Here is a 26,728-nt window from a genome sequence, read left to right on the forward strand (position 1 = left end):
GCCAGCCAGCAGGCACTATGCCTAGGGACCCTGTGCCTGAGGGAAGCAAAAACAGAGAGAGAGAGGAGAAATGGGAAATGGTGTATAACCTTTTCCTTGCCCTAGCTGGAGGGGCATTGTGGCAATGAAGCTGGGAAGAAGGGAGATGCATATTAAATGTGGTATTAGCTTTTACATAATCAAGGCTCAGAAGAGGAGGAAAAAAAATTCACATTGCAATAATTATACATTTTTGTTGTGCCAATGATTATGTAGATGAGTTTAACAAACATTTTTTAAAGCTTATTTTCCCTTCAGGACCCTTTGTGTTCAAAAGACTTATACTATACAGAGAACATTTTTTTTTCGCAAATTTTATATTATTAAATAACAGGTTGATTTTTAAAAAAAAACAAACAGGGAGCAAGAGTTCATATTTAGTAACATCTATTCATTAATATTGTGGATTTGTTTTTTAGATATTTTGTGTGGGCATCAGAATGTAGCTGTGAATTATGAATTATCTTTTGAAAAATATTTGAATGATTAATTTATACATTTTGCATTAGTGGTATTTTGATGACTGTCCCCTGGTAATTGCTCAGGGGAAAACAAACTAACTCATGTAATCATATGAGTTTTAATTCTGTTTTTGATCTAATTTAGAGTCATTTGTATCTATGAGAAAGTTTTAAAATAAAAAATGGGGCATAAATTTGTATTAAGTTGCTGGGATAAGAGTTTTGCTTCTGATCCTCCCCCACTCTAGACCCTCCCCATCATTTAAAAAAATTCTGTAGATAAACATTTAAGTTAATTCATTCATTCATTCATGAATGATATTATTTCTTAACTTTGTATATCTTGAGAAAGACATTTGAATATTTATTTATATATTTTTTTATCATTCATGTTATTATTTTAACAAACTCAAGAGAGTTCTTCAGCCCATATTTTGTCATTCAACATGCAAATACAATAATGATAACAGTGAACATAATGATATAATCAGGGGAGGGAATGAATGTTTACGTTTTCAACATGTAATTTTGTCTGACGTGTGGTCTCAGTTCACGTACCTTTTCGCTGTGTCTGATGAAACTATCCAGTTGACTGTGATTGCGTAAGAGATGGTCAAAGAAGTTAGGAGTGGAAAGAGGATTGAGATAAGGAAAATGAAAATAAAGTAAGACAAAACAGTTGATCAACACTTCTGTTAAAATGCAAATGTACGGGTGGGAGAGATGATAGTGTTTATGACCAGTTCTAATAGCAGAAAATATTTAAGACTCAAGCCTGGAAGCGGAACTAATGCCAAATCCACAGCACTCGCTTACAGAGCCATACATAGGTTGGAGACTTATCCTTTTGTTAGTAATTTCATTTTTGCAAAATTAATTTTGTAAAATTAAGCTAGTGGCTTTCTCTGGTATTAAGCCAGCAGATTTTGGAGAAGCACAGAAAGAAACAAAAATAAAAGGATTGAAATGCTTACTAAGAGTGTCCAGCATAATTGGGGGCTGCTAATCTGGGGAAAGAGATAACTAATTAAATGTGCTGTCTGCTGCCCCTTTTCTTTTGCTTACGTTTATTTCTGGTCCAACCTTTTGCTTTTAGCCTGTCTTTATTTTGTGTTGTGTCTGTTAAAAGCAACGTTTTTGGGAATATGTGTCACCATGGTTCTTCTGTGTCAGACGATAAAGTCTGGATAAACAGTGTTCTAGGTCTTTCTCACCAGTGTCACATCATCACATTCCAAACACAAGCCTGTTTTCCTTTCCTTTTCTTTTTTTTAATTTAATGAAAAGTACTCAGAATATGAGTTGAAATACATAGCATGTTACATTTATGCCTTTGATAAATTGTTTGCATAACCTTATAGCTCTTATTTTCTGAAAAAGAAAGTTTATTTTCTTGTAAATGCAAAGTCATAGACTTCTTTATTAATGTTTTCTTTGGCCAGATATTTTACTCACTCATATCTTTATATCTAGAAGATTAAATTATAATTTTCTCCATTTTCTATCCTCTTTTAAAGGAAAAATAAAAGTTGGCTAATGAAATAAAACTCAAAATTGCCCATGAGTTAAAGCCAATCATTTAGTACCTCATTTACACCATAATACCGGCCTGGTATTCAATGCTAAGGTGGAAGGGAAGACAACCAGAGAGCTTTCTAGGGTTGACAGCAAGAATTATACTATAAAAATTATGTGTCACATAATTATAAGCATGTTTTGTTTATCTCAGTGGAAAAAAAAATAGCAACGACATTCACCCCTGTGCTTCTTTCTGTTCTTCAGTGCCTTTCTCTGTTTTGCCTGAATCTGAAGTCAGTTTGGAGGCAGTTAGAAGGAGATGAAAGCGATTTGCTGTGGAAGCTAGAATATTAAGTGCTCTGGCAAGCATTCGGGTTGCTCTCTCTGGAGGAAAGGAGCAGCATGCCAAATTCTTACCGTGCTGAAAGACAGAGACTAACTGGGGCTGACTGTGAAAACATTTTAAGCCCATGAAAACAACGGTTCGTGAGAATTACCACCGAACTCTTTCCCTCTGTGAACCTCTGAGGTTTGCGAGGGGATGCTAAAAAGCACACACAGATATTTGGAAATAGGCATAAAGTTAATCTGCTTACCTTTTCTTCAGTGCATACATTTGTGGTTTTTAACTGCTGCTCCATTCCCTTTCTTTGTAACACCATTCCACACTCCTCAATTCCTGTCAATCCCTGTTAAGTATCAATTTAATCAAAGCAGAATTCAAAGTACAAAATGCAAATAAAAATTCATCTTCTGAAATTATGTGCAAAGAAAGAATCAAAAGTACAAAGGCAGAGCAAAGTACAGTCAACTGCACATTAGTAGCAGGACAATAGCCAGGCTGCCTGGGTTCAAATCCCAGCTCTGTCACTTGCTGTTTGCATGGCCTCAATCAGCTTGCTTAGCTCTCTGCTTCTCCATCCCCTCATCTGTCAAATGGGGCTGACAATTGATCTACATCATAGGGATTTTGTGATGTTTAAATATGACAGCTCATCTAAATTATTAAACACAGTGTCTGTCACATGGTAAATGCTCAGCAGAGTTCATTATTATTTTTGTTGTTATCATTATCATTGTTATAAAAGTTTTCTTAACTGTGGGAAAATATGATCTTGAAAAATAACATTGTAATATCAATGAAATGCTAACATATAAAATTGCCTGCTGACCCAATTTATTTAGTTAAATGCCAAAATAAAGATAAGTAAAATCTGAGACGTTAAAACATAATTGACCCAATATATGCAGTATGACCTCACAATTCAGCATTATTTGCCAAGAGCAATCTAAATGAGTAAATATCTAAGTGATAGAATATTTTATAAATGCTGTTTTAATTCATTTAAGTACATATAATTAATAAAAAAGGACAACAGAGCACTGTGTGGTTTAATACGTAATGAATTTGCTTTAATAAGCTCCTAAAGCTAATATTATAATTTTTAATTATTTTTAAATACAAATAATTCATACTTAAGTATTTTTTTCTGATGCTTGTAAACAGATATTAATATTTTCATCAGACATAATGTAGACAAAATTTAGTTCCACCTTTTTCTATCAGAAATTCTCTGTTGTATATTTGGAATCAACAGGACTATAGTATAGCCTTCCTTTTCCCAGACAGCTCTGAGGCTTCTCTCTGTTAATTGAGTTCAGCATGATCAGCATGACTTTGACAGATGGGTAGTTGAGAAAAGAGGCAGCAACCCTAGGTATGGGTAGTTATTTTCTAAAAGCAATGCTTCTTTTTAACAAAGAGGACTGAAGTATTTATGGGACGCTAGATAAGCAACTTTGTGTTTGCTTACACTACTACACTCCAGGAAAATTTTCGTTTTGGGAGTACAACCCAAGATTACTTAAGGGTAAGCAAAAAGTATATGCATTTATCTTTGGGGGTTACACAATTCTATACTTAATAAATTATAAATACTACAAGACAGTCCCAAAACTGTTTAGTTTCTAAAAATAGAAAAATTGAAAGATTTATGTATCTTTTTAATCTAGATAAAGGAAGGAAAGTCTTAAAGGATTATTAAGACAGAAGCAAAAGGTGATTGCTTTATGGCATGCAATATAAGATTAGATGTCAGTGATGATCAATTTGAGGAACCAGATTATCATCAGAGAATTGTTAGAATAAATTTACTCACCACCTCCTTGAACTCAACTGAACATGGCTTGATTTCTTATGACAAGTACATTGCTTACTGGAAGGGGCTGGAACCTAGAATTATACCCATCTATTGGCTAGGACAGATGCTAAAGAAAACAGCCTCAGCCTTATGTTCTGTATGAGTATAGTCTTTTACTACCACCCCCACCCATACACACACCTTTTGAAATTTCAAGAGGGTTGATATGTCTGGGAAAGTCTTTAACAAGAAAAGTTAAGGCAAAGCATTAATCATTTACCTCAACGGATAGCAGAGCTCATGTTGGAGAATACAAAAGTCTAATCACTCAGTGACAGAGAAGCTGAATTGCAAGGCTGTGGTCCTAGCCTAGAAAGAGAATATTAAGGATCTAATCTCAGGTGGGGTTACCACTAGAATACAAGATTTTTTTTTTAAAAAAAGACATAAGCCTATTTATTAAAGGAGAGTAAAAAAATCAACAAGAATGAATTGGTGCAGAGAGTTGGTCAGGGGCTTATTGAACTTGGGCCTGAAGTCAGAATTGGTCCTAACAAGCAGGGGGGAAGACAGAAGAAGAGAGGCAAGAGGTTGAGTCACCAAGCGGGGAAGTCATGGCCATAGCTGTGAGATAGAATAAGCACTGCAATGCGGAGGGGAGATAATTGATGTTCTCAATCAATGAAAGCATCCATAAATGGAGCATTCTGAAGGAGGGGACTCAGTGGGAGAACAGACTGATGGGAGAGGGAGGTCTCAGGGACACAAATGTTCCTGGGCCTAAGTCTTGGTGGAAGTTTCTTAGGTAATTTCTGGCGGAGCAATCTTCCTAAAATGCAAATCTGGTTCCTACTTCAAATCCTCCAGGGCTCCATAGCACTGAGGGAAAAGGTGCAAATACTTAACATGGCTCAACACAATCCCATTTGCCTTCATTTCTTGTCACTTTGCATGACCCATTGAAAATTAAACAGAAAAATGCCATCTTCTCTCAAGCTTCTGTGCTTTGGCTAATGCTCTTCTAGAATCCTTTGCTTGTTATGCCCTCCTCTGCTTCCCACTGACCCTAACTCATCCTTTACCATTCATCTTCTTTGACTGAGACCTCTGTACTCAAATTCTGTGCATGCCTGCAGTACTTACCTTTAGTGTTGGTTAACCCACCAACCAGCTTTTGGTAGTAACTGAAGTTCTTTGATGAATGAATCAATGCATGACTCAGATGAGACTCTGAGTGGAGAGAATTATTGCTAAGATTTAGCCTGGTTTGACGGTCAGCTTGTTTGAAGTGCCTCGGGCCTACTAATGATTGCTTCCCGTTTGCAGTGGAGGAGCCATCCAGAAACTTTGAAGACATCTTCCTTAGCTGGCATCTGTTTCTCAATAGAGCCCTTTGTGGGAAACTGGAGCCTTATAAGATCAGAATATATAGGGGAGTCTCTGTCTTCAGAGGCTCTGGCTTCCCAGTTATGCCTTTGCTGTCAGGGGAGATTTCAGGTTCTATATTTTGGAGAGGGGAGAAATCTGAAAGAAATAATGTAGTTTCTGTCTTCCAGACCCCGGTGGAGGAATGGCATGAGGAAGAACTTCCCAAGCTGTAATTTTTGTCCATGGCTCTTGAAGGCCATGATGGACAACTGAAGATGAGATACACCAGACTGTCGATTTGACAATGTGCCAGGTTATTGTTATGAGCAAACACTGTTTAGCAGCTCCCTTCACAGATCTTTTGGTTTGGCCTTGCTGATCTTTAACAAGAAAAATATTAACATTACATTTCCTAATGGCAGTGCAGGATTTTAATAGAAATCCTAGAAAATACTAATAGCAGAAATAATTGGCCCAAAGTAATGTAGGGTTCTTAACTGTAAGAATATTTTGATGGTTATATTTTTATATGATTTAATAATTGGTAGTTGAAAAATATTTGATAATTTTCTTGGAGTATGGCAGGCAATAAGTTGAATTTTGAATAAATACCAGTACATTACTTTTCCTTATTCTCTTTGAATGATTAAATGAAGAGCATGTGATATCTTGTCAAAAAGATTCTTTGGGAATTTTTATTTATTTATTTATTTTTTGGTGGGGGGAGAGATTTTATTCAGCTGAACAGTTTGCAAACCCAGGAAGCACAGCCTCAGGTGGAAACTGAAAGTGCACTCCACCAAGACAGAGGGAAGGCTGCCTTTTATGGGGAATTTCCCTGCCCAGATCCCCAAGTGGAAATGAAGCATCTACATTTGTACAGTTCTGATTGGTCCAAGTTGTGCAGTTCTGAATTGTCCTTATGGAGCAGTTCTGTGTAGCTGGTAGAGATGCAAATAAGGCTATAGTTGCGCAGTTCTGATTGGATGGCAAGTCTCAGTAGAAAGCGGAAACTGGGAACTCCCTGATAAGGGTTGACTCAGGAGGCAGGAGGCTGAAAGCTCAGGGTATGGCTTTTCCCTGCAGTGCAGACCTCTGTCAGCAATGGCTGTTAGACTCTGGTTACAAACTTGAGCCCAGTTAACCATGGGGAGTCCTTCTTGGTAGATATATTCCTTCTCAAGGTTCACAGGTGCAAGGGGTGGAGCTGCTTGGGCTGTTCAGGACCCCTCACCTGGGAAATGGGAAGGAAGCCCCTTCCCTCTCCTCTGGTAGCAGGAATAGGCAAGGGGGGGCCTGACTCAGGTGGAGTTTGTGGGTGGGTGCTGGTGGCAGTGAAGGGTGAGACATCCTCCCAGAGAGCTGCTCTGGGGGCCGCCAGCCGTCCGGGGGCTTAGAAAGCTCCCCGCTGGCTCCTTTGACCCTCTGTGTCCCTGCTTCCTTCTCCCTCACAGGCTGCCGGCCTAAACCCAGTCCAGGTGAGACCCAGAGAGGCCGCCGAGCCTTGAGGCCAGGTTATTTCTTCTTGAGCTTTGGGACCCCGCACAATGAGATCCCACCAGCAGGTGGGCAGAGGCACAGGCCCTGCAGGGCTGCTCACAGGAGCACATTCCCCTGCACTTCGGGAAGGAACTCTTACCTCCAAGGAGGGAATTAGGAGTTGGGAAGCCTCCCACTCAGGGATCTTTGGAATTTTTAAATGTCACTGCAGTATTAATGAAGGTTGTTTCCTTTTATTTTTGCTATTAAAATATTGCATAGCTTCCAAATTTAAAAATATACCGACCTTTTTTACACCACGATTTATACTACAGATACATTTTACATGTGCATATCACTTATTTAATATGTACAAGTGGTTTTTTTAACTTTTTATTTTAAAACTAGAGGCCTGGTGCACAAAATTCATGCACTGGGCTGCGGGGGGGGGGGGGGGGGAGGGTTCCACTCAGCCTGGCCTGTGCCCTCTCGCAGTGCGGAACCCCTCATTCTTTACCGCCCGCCTGCTTGCTGCTTCCTACTGCTCGGCTAGCTGCTCCTTAGTGCTGCCGTGGAGGCTCCCGCCACCACCGCCGCTGCACTTCCCGGCCGTGAGCCCAGCTTCTGGCTGAGTGGCGCTCCCCCTGTGGGAGCACACTGACCACCAGGGGGCAGATCCTATGTTGAGCGTCTGCCCCCTGGTGGTCAGTTCATAGCAGCCAGTCATTCCAACATTCAACAATTTGCATATTAGGGTTTTATTATATAAGATAATTTTAGACTTATAGAAAGTTACAAAAATAGCACAGAGAGTTCCCATAGTCTCAGCTTCCCCTAATGTTAACACCTTACATAATTATGGTGCAATTGTAAATACTAAAATATTAAAACTAGTAGAATACTATCAACTAAACTACATACTTCCTTTGATTTTGCCATTAACATTTCTTTTTACAGTCTGGGATTCAACCTGGTGTCATACATTGCTTTTAGAGCTCCTATCTTCTTAGTCATCTTTGATCTGTGACAGTTCCTCACTTTTCTTTGTTTTCAGGACCTGAGGCTTTTGAGAAGTACTGGTCAGTTATTCTGTGGAATACCCCTTAATTCAGGTTTGCCTGTTGTTTACTCATAGTGAGATTATTCATTTTTGGTGAGAACGCCAGAGAAGTGATGTGCCCTTCTCAGTGTAGCATATCAGAATGTATGTGATGGTGATGCCAGTATGTGTTATTACAGGTGATTTTAACCTGGATCACTTGTCTAAGGTGGTGTTTGCCAGGTTCTTCCACTGTTATTATTTTTCTCCTTTCAATTAATAAATATCTTGAGGTAGATACTTTGAGAATATTCAAATATTCTGTTTCTCCTCAAACTTTCATCCACTTTTTAAGCAAATATCAGTAGATTTTGCCTGCATTAGTTATTACTTGCTCTTCTAATGATGGTTTTCTTTTTCATTTCTTCTACATTTATTAATTGGAATTTCTCTGTGAGAAAGAGCAGTTCCTTCTCTTTCATTTATTTGTCTATTTAGTTATTTATTACTACCCATATAAACTCATTCACTTTTATTTTGTGGGTTATAATCCAATGCTATAGTTATTTATTTTGTTGTGCAATTGTTCCAGTTTGGGCCATTAGTAGCCCTCTCAGGTGACACTTATATCCTTTCAGCATGTCCCTGTGTTCCCTTGGGCTCTTCCTTACTTCCTGGCACCATAACATGTTCTAGGTTCATCTTAAATTTTTCCCATGCCAACCCTATAATGACACTAATTATGGCTTGGGTTCTCTGATTGGAGAATGGTATTTAGAAACTAAGATGTGGACAGTGGATATGCTCATTGCTACTGGGTGGCCTTGCTTCTGAACATGCATTGTTTTTGCCATTTGTACCTTTCTCCTGGATCATGACATTCAGAATATCCATTCATTTTTAAAAAATAAATGCATTTAAAGGTATGTTTTCCTCTGAATACTTTAATATATAGTGTTTTCATTATCATTTGTTGCTTAATAGTTTATGATCTCCATTTTTATTTCCTCTTTGGCCCAAAGTTTATTAGATATATGTTTCAGTTTCCATGTATATAGATTTTTACTACCTTTTTGTTTTAAAATGTTCATGTAATTTTGTTGTGGGCAATGAATGTGGACATGTATATTTTTTCTTTTTGAGAACATATTAAAATTTCAATTGTGGCTGATTACATGATCAATTTTTATGATTATCTGTTTAGAAAAAAAATGATGATTAGATATATGTTCCAGTTATATCCGTACATCAAGCTTGTTAATTAGGTTATTCAAATCCTCAATATCTTTAACTATTTGTCATGTCATTGTCCATTTCTGTGAGAAATGTGTTAATATATCATTATTAATTTGTTTTTATTGGAGTTTTCTTTACATGTTTTGAAGTATGTTTTGGTATACAAAAGTTCATGATTATTATTTTTCTTGGTAGATTGGAAATTTTATGAAAGTGAAAGGGTTGACCCATTTAATGTTTTGCTATTTATTAATATTAATATATATTTCATTATTTTAAAGCACCTGTCTTATATATATTTTCCTAAACTTTGATTTTATACATTCCTTATAGAAACTGGATAAATTGTCCTTTAAATGCTTCATTCATAAATATGAATAGACAACAAAAGATCTTCAGACTTTTTTCTACAGCTATAATTTTTTTTTGATTCTTTAAAATTTCATTTTCATTTACAGTTGACATTAAATATTATTTTATATTAGTTTCAGCTCTACAGCATAGTGGTTGGACAACCATATAATTTGCAAAGTGATCCTCTGATAGTTCAAGTACCCACCTGGCTATTACATAGCTATTACAATACTATTGACTATATTTTCTATGCTGTGCTTCACATCCCTGTGACTATTTTGTAACTACCAATTTGTGCTTCTTAATGTCTTTACTTTTTTTCACCTGGCCCTCTCCCCTCTGGCAACTGTCAATCTGTTTTCTATGTCTATGAGTCTGTTTTAATTTGTTTGTTCATTAACTTTGTTCATATGGTATTTGTCTTTCTATCTCTGACTTATTTCACTTAGCATAATATCTTCTAGGCTCATCCATGTTGTTGCAAATGGTAAAATTTCTTTTTTTGTGTGACCAAGTAATAATTCCATTTTATGTATGTACCACCACTTTTTCAAATCCACTTGTCTATTGGTAGGTACTTGGGTTACTCCCATATATTGGCTATTGTAAATAATGCTGCAGTGAACATAGGGGTGCATATATTTTTTCAAATTAATGTGTTTGGTTTCTTTGAATATATACCCTGAAGTGGAATTGCTGGGTTGTAAGGCAGTTCCATTTTAAACTTTTTAAGGAACCTCCATTCTGTTTTGCACAGTGGCTGCACAAATCTGCATTCCCACCAACAGTGTACAGGGTTTCTTTTTTTCCTCCACATCCTCATCAACACTTGTTTGTTGATTTATTAATGATAGCCATTCTAACAGGTGTGAGGTGATATCTTGTGGTTTTAGTTTTCATTTCTCTGATGATTAGTGATATTGAGCATATATTCATATGTCTATTGGCCATTGTATGTCCTCCTTGGAGAAGTGTCTGTTCAGGTCCTCTGCCCATTTCTAAATTGGATTGTTTGTTTTTTGGATGTTGAATGGTATTAATTCTTTATAAATTTTGAATATTAACCCCTTATCACTGGCAAATATCTTCTCCCATTTACTAGGTCATCTTTTCATTTTGTTGATGATTTCCTTTACTGTGCAAGACTTTTTAGTTTGACATAGTTCCATTTGTTTAGTTCTTCTTTTGTTTGTGATATATCAGAAAAAAATATTGCTAAGAGAAATGTCAGAGTTTACTGTCTATTTTTTCTTCTAGGAGTTTTATGGGTTTCAGTCTTTCATTTAAGTAAGGATCTTCATGTTTTTAAGGGAAGCCTTAGATATGAAAGACAAAAGCAAAACAAAGGAAAAAATCAATGTGGTGAGCTGCAGAAAACTTTAAAAATACACTCTACTTGATATACTGTATATTCAGAAAGGCAAGAAATTGTACTCACAAAGTAAGAACAAGGGGTAGTAAAATGGCAACCTTACCTTACTAAGAATTGTAATTAAAATATGATAGCTGAAATTGAAATTTTTAGGCAGGATGGAAAATAATGAAAGTGGAACAAAATGTCAAAATTGGTAAGATGATAAAGAAAGGTTAAGAAAATCTGAAGATATTTCCAAGAGATCTCACATCCAAAACAAAAGAAAAATGTTCCAAAAAGAAAACAGAGAAAATGGAGGAGGGAATTATACATCCTAGCAGGAAATTCTTGGAACTAAAGAACATCAGTTTTCAAAGCAAATACCATGTGCCCAGCACGGTGAGGATGGCAAAAGACTAACATGAGGATATATTGTGATCAAATTTACAATACAAAGTAAAAGAGAAAGATTTCAAAGCTTCTGAATCGAGGTAGATGTGGAATATGGAGGGCCCTCCATGTATCATTCAGAGCAGCAAGAATTAAAACGTCATTGGACTTCTCAGAAGCAGCAGTGGAAGTTAGGAAACAGTAGAACTGTACCCTAATTTTATATTGAAGAATATTTTTCTCATTTGTAATTCTAAATCCAGCCAAAGTGTCCAGTCTAAGATAAAAGAAAGACAATTTCAGCTATTCAAGTTCTCAAATGTATCTCCCAATGCACAAAACGATCCTGGAGGGCTTATTCCACTTGAAAGGAGTAAACCAAGAAGGAAGACTTTCGAACCAGAATGCAGATCTCACATGAAAGAATCCCTGAAATGATACGGGAATGGAGTCCTCTGATGACAGTTGCATAGTCAAACCAGAGCATAACCCAGACTAGAGCAGGGGAATGGAGACCTCTAGGAAGGCTGTCTTCTGGAAAAGAAATGATATGGAAGGATTATCTAGTGGCTGTCAGGGTACTGAGAGAAGAGAATCAGACCCGTCAGATTCACAAGAAGTATCAGTGGTAGGTGCACAGAGAACTGAGAAAGAAGAAAAGGAGATGGTCTTTAATCCAGGGGGCAACAAAACATGTACAAGAAAAGAAATGTGATCATGGCATAACATGTGGCTCATTAGTGAAGAATAATGTAATTACTGAATAAAAGATTGATCTGTATTGGGAGGATGAGGAGAGGAATGCTGCATGTGTATGTACAGGAGTGTAGGTGTGTAGATATGTGTAGGAAGGTCAACTTTCATTAGGATTGTGGTAGCGACTGCTGGCTGCCTACCCTAATATTCATTCTCCCTTGCTCCTTAGTAATAGAACTGTGGATATATATTTGGGGACTAATCTTCCCAGTTAAAACTACATTTCCCAGCTTCATTTGCAGTTAGGTATTGCCATGTGTCTAAGTTTAGCAGAAGTATTTAATGGTGCTTCCAGAAATCTTAAAAGACATGGAGTGAGCCATTATTCTCTTCCAGTGGTCTGGGATGGGAAAGTAATTGATGGAATTTCTGCCATTATCATGGTCTATAAAAATAAAATACATGCACCAAAGATGTAGAACAGAGAGTTGGAAGGATCCTGAGGCCTTGATGGCACTATAAAGCTACCATATTAACATTAGACTGGCTACCAGTACATTGGTTTTATGCAAGATAATACACTCTTGTATCTTAAGCCATCATATTCAGGTCTCAGTTATATGTAGCAGAACCATATCTTAACTAAATTGCAATTTACTAGATAATACCTAAAGTGAAATATTAATAACAGTACAAGCATAGTATTTAATTATAGAAGTAAATATAAATAGGAAGTTGAAAGTAGTTGGTTTGGGCAGTGGGAATTGGGATAAAGGTCAAGGATCACTTTTTTCTTATAACTTTTAATCTAATAATTGACATTTTAAGTTATCTATATCTTACTTGAATAAAAATAGGTTTATATTTCTTTGGTTACATTTAACTTCCTATTTCAAGTAAAAATACGTGTTCATTGTAAAAATTCAAACAGTACAAAAGATAGAGAGGAAAAGTTATAACTCCCTTGAGTGTTCTTTGCCTGTCCACTGCCCATCAGTTTTACTGTCCTCCTCAGGGGTAATGGCTATTTGATATGTGTGTCTCCATACTTTTTCTATGCACTCATTAAGTATATATAGAGATGCACAGTTTTCTTCTTTTATTTATTTTTATTTAAAGTGTATTTAAATATTAATTTAAGAAAGTATGCATGAGGAAATACTTAGGCTTGTAATAGATGTTGTTTGTCTATATTTTAGAATCCAAGCTGGAAGCATGCAGTTAAAAAATCAGCAAAATGAAATTCAAAGACTACAGAAAGAGCTGAATCATTTACAACATGAGTTAAATATTAAACAGAGACAATCACAGGTCTTCAGGTAAGATTATCTTTACTTAATTGAAAATTATAAAGGTTGAAAAGATACATTTAATACTAACTTTATAAACATTCAAACACAATGTGGTAGTTTAGTTTCTATATTCGGTGTGGTTGAAAAAAATTGAAATAACTTCACTTGGTTTTTGGTGGTTTTTGTTTTTGTGTTTTTTTTTTTACCATGATCACAACTGAATAGTTTTACCAATAAAATTTAAGTCAGGCAAACACGTTGTTCTTATTTTGCCTTGACTTTCAGATTGAAAACACAGTAAATAATACATTTTCCCTTTGGCCAGTATTTCTTGGTGTGTTTTATTTCCGGGCATAAAAAAAAAATAATAGAATAGTGAAACTTTCTAAATTTAGCAATGAAAATGCTAAATTTAGAAATCTTCAGCATAAGTGGTATTAATTCTGCTTGTATATAGCCTTTGGAGGTTTATGATACCTAAAGTTAAAATCCAATGTTCTAAAGTACATTTTCTTTTCTAACTCTAAAAGGGAATTTAATATAGAGAGAATATTAGAAAGAATGAATTTTTAAATCGAGTAACTTTTTAGCTCTTAGAAAAGGAAAGTAAGTTAAGTGAACATTACAAATGGACACAGGGTCAGGATGACTAAAAATATGCTGGATGAATGTTTTAAACATTAGGTTCTTTTTCTTTTTTTCTCATCTACTACTTATTGCCAGAAACATTGTTCTATTTTCAAAAATTTGGGGGGCTAATAATTTTTTTTTACTTTTTATTTTTATTTATTTATTTTTAATTGAATTTATTGGAGTGACATTGGTTAATAAAATTACATAGGTTTCAGGTGTTCAATTCTATAATACAACATCTATGTTTTTTAAATTTTTTATTGCTTAAAGTGGGGGGCTAATAATTTTTTAAAAAATTGATTTTAGAGAGAGTAAGGGGGAGAGACAGAGAGAAACATCCATGTGAGAGAGAAATATTGATTGGTTGCCTCCTGCATGTGCCCCGATTGAACCTGCAACCTGGGTATGTGCCCTGATTGGGAATCAAACCCACCACCTTTTTGTGTAAGGGATGACACTCCAACCAACTAAGCCACACCAGCCAGGGCTGGGCTAATAATTTTTTATACACCACCTGGTGATAACCTGCTGGCTATATTTACCTTTCATAAATGCCTTGCACATGCATGATGCTCAATAAATAATCTTTGAGTAAATAAATGAGTCTACTCACAAAACAGGTGACCATTTTTGTCTTCTCTGCTGTTTCCTAGAAATCTGGTATTGAGCCAGCAGTTGTACCCAACTCGCCATTTTCATCAGGATGATCAGTATTCAAGCTTGGCTTCTGCAATAGCTTTGGCACAAGTCTTCTAAGTTACCTATATTTACTTTTAAAAGATTCATATTATTAATCTTTCAAAAATTGTTTGAAATATAAAGTACTTATCATTTTTCTTATTTGCAAATCTATTTAGACTCTGTCATCTTTGAAATTTTTCATGCCAATTCCCAAAAATCTCTCCTCATAGCTCTCTTACTTTCAAGTCAAGTCTTCAGCCTCATTAAGGTTTCCAGTATTTTTCTCTGATTTTTCCCAACCATTTTTTGGCTTTTTTTTTTTCTTGTCTTAATCCCATAGTTAAATCACTTGACTTTTTAAAAAGCAGCTTTATTGAGACCTAATTGCATACTATAAAATACACACATTTTAAGTGGCAATGCAATGATTTTTAGTAAACTTACTGAGTTGTGCAACCCACAAAGATCTTCATGCCATTTGCATTTAATCTCTGGTCTTACCACCAGGCTTGGCAACCTTCTTCCTGTTTCTATAAATTCGCACTTTTCGGGACACGTCAGATATGTGGAATCATATCATATGGGTCTTCTACATCAGGCTTCTATCACCATGTTTTTGTGAGTTATTCATGTTGTATCATGCATCAGCACTTTGTTTCTGTTTTTATTGGTTTAATAGTTTCCATTGTGTGGATATACCACATTTTACTCACCCATTTACCGGTTGGCGGACTTTTGGGTTCTTCCCACTTGACACTTATGAATAACGCTACCGTACAAGTCTTTGGATGTATGTTTTATTTCTTTTGGGTCAATCCCTAAGTGTGGCATTACTGAATTATACGTTAAATTTAAATTTAGCTTTCTAAGAAACTGCCAAGCTATTTTCCATGTGGCTGCACCAGTTTATAGTCCCACAAGGAACGAGGAATTATAGTTCCTCTGAATTCTTGCCAACACGTCTATTGTCTGTCTTTTTTATTATAGCCATCCTAGTGGGTGTGACATGATATTTCATTGTGGCTTTGGTTTGTGTTTCCCAAATGACCAGTGATGGTGAACACCTTTTCTTGTGCTTATTAACCATTTGCGTATTGATTTGGTGAAATATCCATTAAAATAATTTGCCTAGTTTGTCAATGGTCTGTTTTCTTATTATAGGATTGTAAGAGTTCTTTATGTTTTGGGTGAAGTCCTTTATTTGAAGTATGGTTTACAAATATTTTCTCCCAGCCTATTCATGTTTTCATTTTTGTAACAGTCTATTTTGATGAGCAAAAGTTGTTATTTTTAATAAAATAAAATGTATCAATATTTTCTTTAATGGGTTATGCTCTTGATAATGTATCTAAGAACTCTGACTAACCAAAGGTCACAAAGATTTTCTCCTGTAGTTTCTTCTGACACTTCTATAGTTTAGCTCTTAAGTTTTATGACTAATGAATGGCAAGGATCTAAATTCATCTTTTTTTATGTGGGTGTTCAATTGTCCCAGCATCATTTGTTTAAAAGTCTGTTCTTTCCCTATTGAATTGTCTTGGTGCCTTTACCTAAAATAAATGCACTATAAATGTAGGGAATTATTTCTGGGCTCTATTCTATTCCATTAATCTATATGTCTGTTCTTATGTCAGTACCATACTCTCTTGAATACTGTAGTTTTTAGTAAATTTTGAAATCAAGAAATATAAGTCCTCCAAATTTCTTTGTTTTTAAGATTGTTTTGGCTATTATGGGTCCCTTGCACTTCCATGTACATTTTAGGATCAGCTTATTCATTCTAGCAAAGTAGCATGCTAAGATTTTGATAGGTATAGCATTGATTCTGATGATCAATTTAATTTTCATCTTAAAAATATTGAATCTTAATTCATGAACATGGTATGTCTTTCTGTTGAGATCTTTAGTTCTCTGAGAAATGTTTTACTTTTAATATACAAGCCTGCACTCCTTTTACTAAATTTATTCTAAGTGTTTTGTTCTCTTTCATCTGGTTATGAAAGGTGTTGTTTTCTTAAATTTTGGGGGGGATTGATTGCTGTTATGCAGCCATAAAAATGATTTTTGCATGTGGATCATGTATGTGTGTGCATGTGTGTGTGTGCGCGTGTGTGTGTGCATGTGTGTGTGTGTGTAGGTTATAGAAGATGCTTCTCCATAGAGAATGTTTCTACATAGAGGATGTTTCTGCCTAGAGGAGTTTACTATACTTCAACTCCTTTGACCTCTGTTCATTTAGTTATCCTTAAAGCCCCCAGTCTTCATTCTAATGCACAGATTGTTAAACACCAGGCCCTCCAACACTATTCTAAATCCTCACTGTTCCGTTTAGACTTCCCGGTGCTACGCATCGCTCAGTAGCTCTGTGTCTTGCCTCATATTTCACAGAGAAAATTAAGGATATCACAACGTGCAGATTTACTGTGAATGAAATAATGTTTAAGTTTCAGAACCCCTTACTCAGGACCCCCTTTCAAGGTTCTTGGAGGGCCCCCAGCAAAGTAAGATAGTTTGATAGTAATCGGTTAAAAATTATGTCTTTTTCTACTCTGATTTCTCCTCCTTTACACTTCTAATATCAATATGCCATTGGAATAGTCATAAGCATTTGGGGGCTGTAAGGGAAAGATGAGTTGGGAATACTCTGTTATAACTGCCATTTAGAAAGACATTTTAGAATGCTTCAATAGCACAATTAAGGAATTACAGACTAAAATTTTGGATGTTCATGGATTTTTAAAAATTAATGGAATAAAAGCAATAAAAATAAGCAATTTCTGCAATAGAAATTATTCTGGCATAAACAAATGGTAATTATGCTTTTTCATGTTACATCACAAGCAAATGAATTAAGAGAGATACTTTTTTCAATAAGAGCGCTTAGAGTATTTCATAATCCATTTAATGAAGAAGAGTTAATTATTTAAATACTTTGGAGAAATATTTAAGTTTCTTGCTGATTTGACAAAAACTACTAACATCACTGAATATAACATAAAAATCATATTATACCACATCAAGGACATCTAAGATAAACTGGTTCATGAGTTTCATTCTTTTTCTTTTTAAGCCAATATTTTTAAATATGTATATATATTTCAGAGAGAAAGGGAAAGGGAGGGAGTGATAGAAACAACAGTGATGAGAGAGAATCATTGATTGGCTGCCTCCTGCACGCCCACTACTGGGGATTGAGGCTGCAACCTGGGCATGTGCCCTTGACTGGAATCGAACCCAGGACCCTTCAGTCCACAGGCCGATGCTCTATCCACTGAGCCAAACTGGCTAGGGTGCATTTCATTCTTTCAAAGATAATTTAAGACTAGTTATTTTCCAAAAAAACTTGAAATGCCAAAAATCTTATAATCATCTATGAAAATTTTTTGATAAGGATTTTTCCAAATATGACAGCAATTAGTATTTAAATGACATTATCAATAGTGAGCTATGAAGCTGAAAAAATTTTTCTAAACTATCAATAATAAAAAGCATGCCGAAACCGGTTTGGCTCAGTGGATAGAGCGTCAGCCTGCGGACTGAGAGGTCCCGGGTTCGGTTCCGGTCAAGGGCATGTATCTGGGTTGCAGGCACATCCCCAGTGGGGGATGTGCAAGAGGCAGCTGATCGATGTTTCTCTCTCATCGATGTTTCTAACTCTCTCTATTTCTCTCCCTTCCTCTCTGTGAAAAATCAATAAAATATATTTAAAAAAAAAAAAGCTAATAGCCATGCTAGAGGAAAGGCTGTATAATCTTTATATTTTCTCCATATAAAATATTATAAAATGGTTCTCATATGAAGAGGTACTTATAGAGCATGTAGCAAAAAATTATAGGCAAAAGTATTGTGGAACTGTTACTTACTAAAAAATTACATTGTTTTTTTCCTTTATTTTGTGATATTAATGGAATTTATCAACTTTAAAATTCTTACTTTTAAATTTAATGATTTTTCTTATTCTATAACTAATTACACACTTTTAAACCTAATTTTGTACGTCATCGTTTTTTGTATTCTTTTTTTTTTTTGAGAAAGCCCTCCCCCCACACACCACCAATCATATAAGATTTAGGCCTCACAGAAATGAATCTGCTCTTAACTAAGAAGTTTGAATTTTCTGTTTCCTGCCTTTCTCCCGACAGAGGCACCTGCGTCCTCATCCAGTCTGTTCTGTATCACTCGAGAGCCTGTACATGGCCTGCTTCCAGCAGCTGCCTTACACCAGGCCCATTAGCCCCTTAACCTTGATGTGGTTCATAGCTCTTGTCTGCCTCTGCCCATTTCTGGCTCCACATTCAGGTTTCCCTTCCTCACTTTTGGCTTTCTTCAATTAGTGATCTATTTGGACTCTTTCTGTGCTTTTTTGAAATCAACTTCTCTCTCGGCTCCCAGCTCTGCCTGCTGATTGAGGCATCCCCTGTGGCTTCTGATCACTAGGTGCGCCTTAATTAACACCCAGAATCACACCACCCCTGTTCTTCCTGGCAAAAGCTAATCTTTTAGTCTCTGCTTTACATCCATCCTTTCTAGGACTTTGCACAAGAAATGAGTGCATCTCCTGTCTGTGTTTAGCCTATGTGACTGCACTCATACTGTGTCCAGCTGTGTACACACGTGCAGGTGTCCCCCATCCTAACACACCATTCTGATTCTGCTCTGTATCGTCCTCTTTCTCTTCTTGCTGCCTCAGTCAGTGTTCTCAATTGTAGCTACTGCATAGCCCCCTGTTTACTCACTTCTGCTTTACTGTTCAGTTCTTTCCTACCTAATGCCTCTCTCTGAGATCACCTAATGCCCCCTTAATACCAGATACAATAGAGTCTCTTCAGCCTTTATCTGGGGCCTCAAACACTGGCCACTACTTTCTTCTTTAAATTGTCTTATCCCCCGTCTTTCCTGATAGTATTATTTTGGTTTTCTTCTAACTCACTGGTTGTGCCTCCCGAGTCTCCTTTGAGGGATTCTTTTCTGCTTAAGTCCCATAAATGTTAGTGTTGTCCATTGTTTTATCCTCAGCACTTCTTGCTTCTTCATTCTTCCATTGAGTCATCTATTTTTTCATTCATTTATTTATTTGTCAATATGTGTTAAGCATGTACTGTGCTAGGTGCTAGGGAGATTGTGACGAACAAGACAGACATATATAGTGTTTGCATCATAGATCTTAGTCTACTCAGGGGATAAATAATAACCAAATAATTACAGCCCCATGGCTTCACTCATCCTCTTTTTGGTGATAACTCCCAGGTCTGTGTCTGCATCTTCCTTGATTTTAGGTAAATTATAGCCAGGACATCTGAAGTTTTAAAAAAAACCGCTGTGATTACGTTGAGCTATGGCATTTTGTGAAGCAGCACTGGATTAGTCATTTTTAAAGGTTTTGTTATAATTACCCCAGATTTTAAACTGCCTGTGGAACCATGGTTTGCTGGAAGAATGCTATCTAGGAATCCAACATTCTCATATAGACTCTATGACTAAGTCACTTTTGACCTAATTTTCTTCACTTAATATTTGCTGTTAAATTAATTTTAAAATATTAATAGAATCATCCTATATAATAATCCTATCTAATAAAAGGCTAATATGCAAATTGTCCCCTCAACTGAGAGTTCAGCTCGGAGTTTGACCTGGGGCTGGCCAACCTCCCTAGTCTTCTCCCGCCGGCCGGACCCAATCGGCCCTGATCAGGCCGGGCCAGCTGGACCCCACCCATGCACAAATTCGTGCACTGGGCCTCGAGTTGCATATAAAAATAGCTGTCTTTATAGTTAAAATGATAAAAAAAAAATGGAAATGAGTTAGGAAAACCATATACCTTAGGATTTCTGGGATGTTTCCAGTTTATATCTGTCATCTCAGCAAAATACAAACAGCACATCACTTTCAAAATTGTCCCTATTTAGACAGTATAGTCACTCTAAACCCACTTTTTAAAGAAAACTATTTTTCAAAGAAATATTTGTTACTGTGCTTGCAATTTTTAAAATCCTTTGTTTTTACTACCTTACAGTCAAAGATTGAAGGAATACAAATATTTCTGGAATAAGACTCTTTCATTACTTACTTTTACTAAAAGGGAAATAACCAGCATTAAAAATGAAATATATGACCATTTTCAAAACTGGACTTCACTGAAAGGAGAAGTTTTTCTTCAAATTAAATACATAAGTAAAACAGCCTTGACAGGTTTGTTACATACATAATGTAATTGTCTTTTTTCTATGTAAGTAGTACATAGTGAGTAATGAAATACTGATACTGCATTTTATGTGATGGGACTTATGATGAACTTTTAAACTTGTTATTGGCTGACAGACTAGATGGTCATTATGATCTATTGAAACCCTGAAATTCAGTAAATATAGGCTGGTCTAAGATAAGCTGTGATACATCTATTCTTGAGCTGTGGTCAGAAGTCTGTTTATTTCTGTTAAATGTACTGATTTGCATTTTAAAACTTTTTCTTCTGTTAATAGCTGAGTATCTTATATTAGGTCAGCCTTCCCACAGATAACAATGATAAATTTGGGACAAAATAACTATCCCAAAATACTGTAGAATGACCCAAACGAGGCACATATGGTGAAAATGTCAAAAATTGAGAGAAGGCATATTCCTAAGTGAAAGAAGCCAGTCTGAAAGTCTGTACCGTAAGATTCCAACTAAATGACATTCTGGAAAAGGCAAAACTATGGAAATGGAAAAGGGATCAGTAATTTCCAGGGTTTGAGGGGAGGTTGAATAGTTAGATTGTAATGAAGTACATAAAACTTTAGAAAGAAAGAATGCTATAATTTTCCCTCAGACCTAAAAAGGATTTTTAGGGCAATGAATCACAAAGGATTTTTAGGACAGTGAATATTTTGTATGATACTGTAATGGTAGATACATGTCATTAATGTACAACAGCAAGAGTGAATATCAATGTAAACTGTGGATTTTGGGTGATCATAATGTGTCAGTGCAGATTCATGGGCTATGAGAAATTTACCACTCTGATATAGGATGCTGATGGCAGATTATGGCCCCTATTTATATGATTACTTCACTTTTAACAAAGGCACCAAACAATCCAATGGGAAAAAGAAAGTCTATCACTAAATTGTGCTGTAACAATTGAACACCCTTATGGGAGAATATACCTTAATCCCTACATCACATAGTAGGTAAAAATTAATTCAACATAAATCATATAATTAAGTACAAAAGCTAAAATTATAAGAAATAGGAAAATGTCTTCATAAATTGATAGTCAATAGAAGTTATTTGGATAGGACATAGAATGAAGAGCTACAGAAGAATAAAAATTGATGTTAAACTTCATCAAAATTTAAAACTTCTGCTCATCAAACATGCCATTATGAAAATGAATGGTAAGTCACAGACAGATAAAATATTCAAAAAACTGGAGAGCATTATGCTAAGCGAAATAAGCCAGTCAGAGAAAGATGAATATCACATGATCTCACTCATTTGTAGAATATAATGAACAATATAAACTGATGAACAAAAACAGATCCAGAGAGAGAGAAGCATCGATCAGACAGTCAAGCCTCAGAGGGAAAGTAGGGGAGGGTGGAGGTAAGGTGGAGCAATCAATCAAAGGACTTGTATGCATGCATATAACCATAACCAATGGACACAGACTCCAGGGGGGGATGAGAGCATGAGCTGGGGGTGGGGTGGGGAGATAAGGACACATATATAATACCTTAATCAATAAAGAAAATTTAAAAGATGAACTATAGAATGAATTGCTGATTAAATAGAGTTAACTTCGATAAATCTAAAAAATATTGTACTTCCTGAAAATTAGCCTTACACAAATAATACATATTGTATGATTCCATTTATAGGCTGTTCTAGACTAGGCAAAACCACTCTATAGAGGAAGATAAATCAGAACATTAATTATCTTAGAGTGGAGGGTTGACTGGAAAAGGGGCACCAGGGCAATTTCTGCTATGATGGTGTTGCTCTCTATTTGATAGGGGTTTGGGTTACACAGTGGGTGCATTTGTTAAAAAACTTTACATTTGAGATTTGTGTATTTCTTTGTAGGTAAATTATACTCAAAAATAAGGAATTTATATATTGAGTGATAATTATTGATATGCATGCTGAATGAAGTATTTAGGAGTGAAGTATACTGAGGTCTCAATTTATATTGAAATACATAAAATATGATAGATGGATAGATGGGTAGCTATGTGAGAAAGCAAACATTGTAAAATGTTAATTGAAGAATCTACATGGTGTGTATATTCGTGTTCATGTATAATTCTTCCCACTTTTCTGTATGTTTTAAAATTTTTATATAGTGCAATGTTAGAAAAAAGAAATTTTAACCATAGAACTTCAGTTTCCTAATTTTGTTACATGATATATGCCTTCAAGAAATGAGTTTGTATATGACCAATATCTTTTTAAATTTTAATAATTAAATTCAGACAGATACAGAGGGTAGTCCTAAAACAAGGAAAGCACAAGGTGGGAACAATGACTGGAATAGGTTGGTCAGGTGGAGATCATAATTTCTGAACCCCAAATTGGGACACATGACTGACAAGCATGAAATTGTATTAATGACAAAGGTAGGATGGACTGTTTGACACCAGATTGCCACAGGGATATGTGGTTCGCCGTGGGTGAGTTAATGCACCTCCCTTGAGTTTACTCTCTTAATTCCATGTTAGAAACATGGAAGCTCTTGTTAGTTTTAAAATCTTGCTGTACTTCCCCATGTGTTGGAATACATTTGACACATGAATCTGCATTGCAGATTCTTTTTCTTTTAATGTCAGACAGAAAGCCATGTTGACACGAGTAGTTAGTTTAGAGCCAAACGGCCGTGCCCACTAACAGCCTGCTAGCCTGAGCAGCATCGTTCTGGCAGCGTGTGGCTCTCTGCAGTGTCACGCTGACTCAAGCATAGATGGTTAGAGTACAGTACAGACAAGTTAGTCACAAGACGCCACCTTTATGGCGATAAAAATACGCAGAAAGACTTTTCAGATCTGAAGAAAAATTACAACATTCTTTCTTTCTAAAGCTCTATGTACTAGTATGTTAGTTTTTCTCACACAAATGTGTGTGCATCTGTAAGTTTTTAGAAGCATACAACTGTTCGTAGGAAAAATATTTTATGTAATTACTGGAATATGGTAGACCCCAATGGCTCCTGCCAATTTATTTCTCCAGTTTTCCATTATGAGCAAGAATGAAAAGTGCAGAAGGTGCCAGACCCTTTGTGCTCATGGCCTAGTCCGGTGACGGCGAACCTTTTGAGCTCGGCGTGTCAGCATCTTGAAAAACCCTAACTTAACTCTGGTGCCGTGTCACATACAGAAATATTTTGATATTTGCAACCATAGTAAAACAAAGATTTATATTTTTGATATGTATTTTATATATTTCAATGCCATTTAACAAAGAAAAATCAACCAAAAAAATGAGTTTGCGTGTCACCTCTGACACGCGTGTCATCGGTTCGCCGTCACTGACCTAGTCTGTCTTACATGCCACTGTGTCTTCCGGACGAACGTTTTCCACGCAGAAAGACACTTTGCTTCTCTCTCCTTGGACCATGTTCCTGACTGTACTCATCCCCCTCCTTTCATCTACAGAGTGCCCTGGCCTCTGCTCCCTGTTCCAGCATACTGCGTTACTTCTCCTGTCAGCATTTCCTGGCCATGTTACCTGCTGTGGGTCTGTCCCATTGATCTCTGCTCCTGGTCCCCACTGGCCCGTGGGGCTGCTATCTTTGCTGTAATGGCTCTACAACCAAATAAACCAAGCCAACCTCCTTGGACATCTTATCACACGTTACACCCATCATGTGGCCCAGAATGACCTAAGCAAGGAAAGGAATGCCAAATGAACTCTTTGGAAAAGCAGGCTGTCCAGATTTTCACATATTCATCATTTCAATTAATTGTGGTTGTACAAATTTTGTAGTACTTTATCATTATTGTGTGTGTTTGTATATCTTAATACTGTGATTTAAGTCAGCATTGCTAAATAGGCTGATGAAAAGATAGCTTGATAATAAATTATCATTCTGAAGGATAACATGCTCCATGCATTTCTCATGAAATTATATGAAATTAGTACATTTAAATCTACATAATGCTGTGACGGCCTATTTTTATTGATCTAAGTAGATAGGAGAATGACAAATGATTGCTATGATGAAATTCTGGTCTCATTTTGAGGGGATAGAGTATTGTGAAAATCTTTACAATATATTAACTAATTCTTTATGTCCATAAATTCATTAGTTTTGGACATTGCATCCTTTTATTCCTTTCCACCCTTGCTACCTTTTTTCAAAATTTGCTTTTAAAAAAAAATTCTTTATTGTTGAAAGTATTACATATGTCTCCGACCCCACCCCTCACCCCAGACTTTCACCACCTAATTGTCTGTGTCCATGGGTTATGCATATATACATGCAAGGTCTTTGGTTGATTAACTCCCACCCAGCCACCCTCCCCCACCTTCCCTCTGAGATTCTGCACTCTGTTCCATGCTTCCATGTCTCTGGATCCTCTCTGTTCACCAGTTTACGCAACTTGTATAGATGTATCCTAGTTACTCTCCTAGAAATGCCATCCAGCCAACTCATGCTAGCACATTTAAATTTACCTTTCTGAATCATGTTGCCAAGAAAACAATTTAATTTCAGTAAAATCCAGAACATTACACAGATATGTTACTCATTTATGTGAGTATTTAAAAAGCAGGCTAAATTGCCATTTAGTACAATTTAAAGACAAAAAAAAAAAAAAATCCTGAACAACCTAAAAGGTATAATGCATAGTTTAGCTACACAATTCTTTTTCTTTTTCAGAATAACCACAAAAGCTTTGGATTTGGTGTCATTATGCTCTCAGAAAAAAGTCATCTTGGCTTTCAAATATTAATTTTAACTTTCTAAAAGAAAATAGTCACTTTTTGAACATTATAATTCAGTGTTGTCTGTTTGTAAACTCTGAATTTTCTTTACAGAAATAGAGGTACTAAATAAAAGTCTGGCGGTGTCCCACAGAAATAAGGTATGCTTAGAAGAGGAAATGAAAAACCTGAAGTTGTTGTCAGATGCAGCCATTCTGAGGTCTCAGCAGATTGAGGCGTCTAAACAACAGGAAGTGAACCTGCAAACCAGATGCCATGACTTACAAAAAGATGTTCTAGGTAAAAGATTTTTTTTTGTGTGTGTGTGTATGTTAGCAACTGTCCATAATAAATGTCTAAATTTTTATTTCTCTTAAAATCACAATAAAATTATCTTTTTATTATCTTGTGTTGCAAATATGCCTAATTATTAGTAACTATGCCAATGGCTGTCTGTGATCAATGTCCACTGTCATTCCTTCCTTCCTAGTCTATTTAGAGTGGTAAGGCAAGTGGGGATATTAAAGATGTTTTAGGACTTCAGGAAAACAAAGTGAATTTACTTTAGTGTGTCATTATCCCAGTGGATCAGTGGCTTAGCGCACTGAAGGAAAATACAACATATGCTGTTTACAAAGTGAATCCAAGTTTTCAGGCACTCCATTTTCCCAAAGAAAAAGATTAAAATTGTGTTTTGGGCACCTTGTTTCTCTCTACCTCAGAGGAATGGATGTCTTGGCAGTAAGGCTATGGAGCATGCATCTTTTCCTGAAGGCAGTGTAGAATCACTGAGAATGGATAATCTTGACCATGATATGATAAAAGCAGTGGTTTAGCAAAACTAAACTATTAGCAATGAATGGAGGTGTTCCAAATATCAAGTGATTGGAGCCAGATAATTAAAAAATGTCTTTTTGGTTAGCCTCTAGACCAGTGATGGCAAACCTTTTGAGCTCGGCGTGTCAGCATTTTGTAAAACCCTAACTTAACTCTGGTGCCATGTCACATATAGAAATTTTTTGATATTTGCAACCATAGTAAAACAAAGACTTATATTTTTGATATTTATTTTATATATTTAAATGCCATTTCACAAAGAAAAATCAACCAAAAACATGAGTTCGCATTTCACCTCTGACACGCATGTC

At 36.1% G+C, this 26,728-nt stretch overlaps 1 protein-coding gene across 1 annotated transcript in view; it reads left to right on the forward strand.

Moving 5' to 3' along the window:
• The window catches only part of LEKR1 (leucine, glutamate and lysine rich 1), a 116,104-nt gene that overhangs the window by 32,340 nt on the left and 57,036 nt on the right, over positions 1–26,728 (forward strand). Inside the window, exons 4-6 of the mRNA XM_081086396.1 lie at positions 13,275–13,394; positions 20,695–20,870; positions 25,695–25,880. Of these exons, the coding sequence (XP_080942522.1) occupies positions 13,275–13,394; positions 20,695–20,870; positions 25,695–25,880 (482 nt within the window). The remainder of the gene's footprint in view (positions 1–13,274; positions 13,395–20,694; positions 20,871–25,694; positions 25,881–26,728) is intronic.

This window comes from Myotis nattereri (assembly GCF_964212035.1).
Source record: "Myotis nattereri genome assembly, chromosome: 3".
Classification (NCBI taxonomy): Eukaryota; Metazoa; Chordata; class Mammalia; order Chiroptera; family Vespertilionidae; genus Myotis; species Myotis nattereri.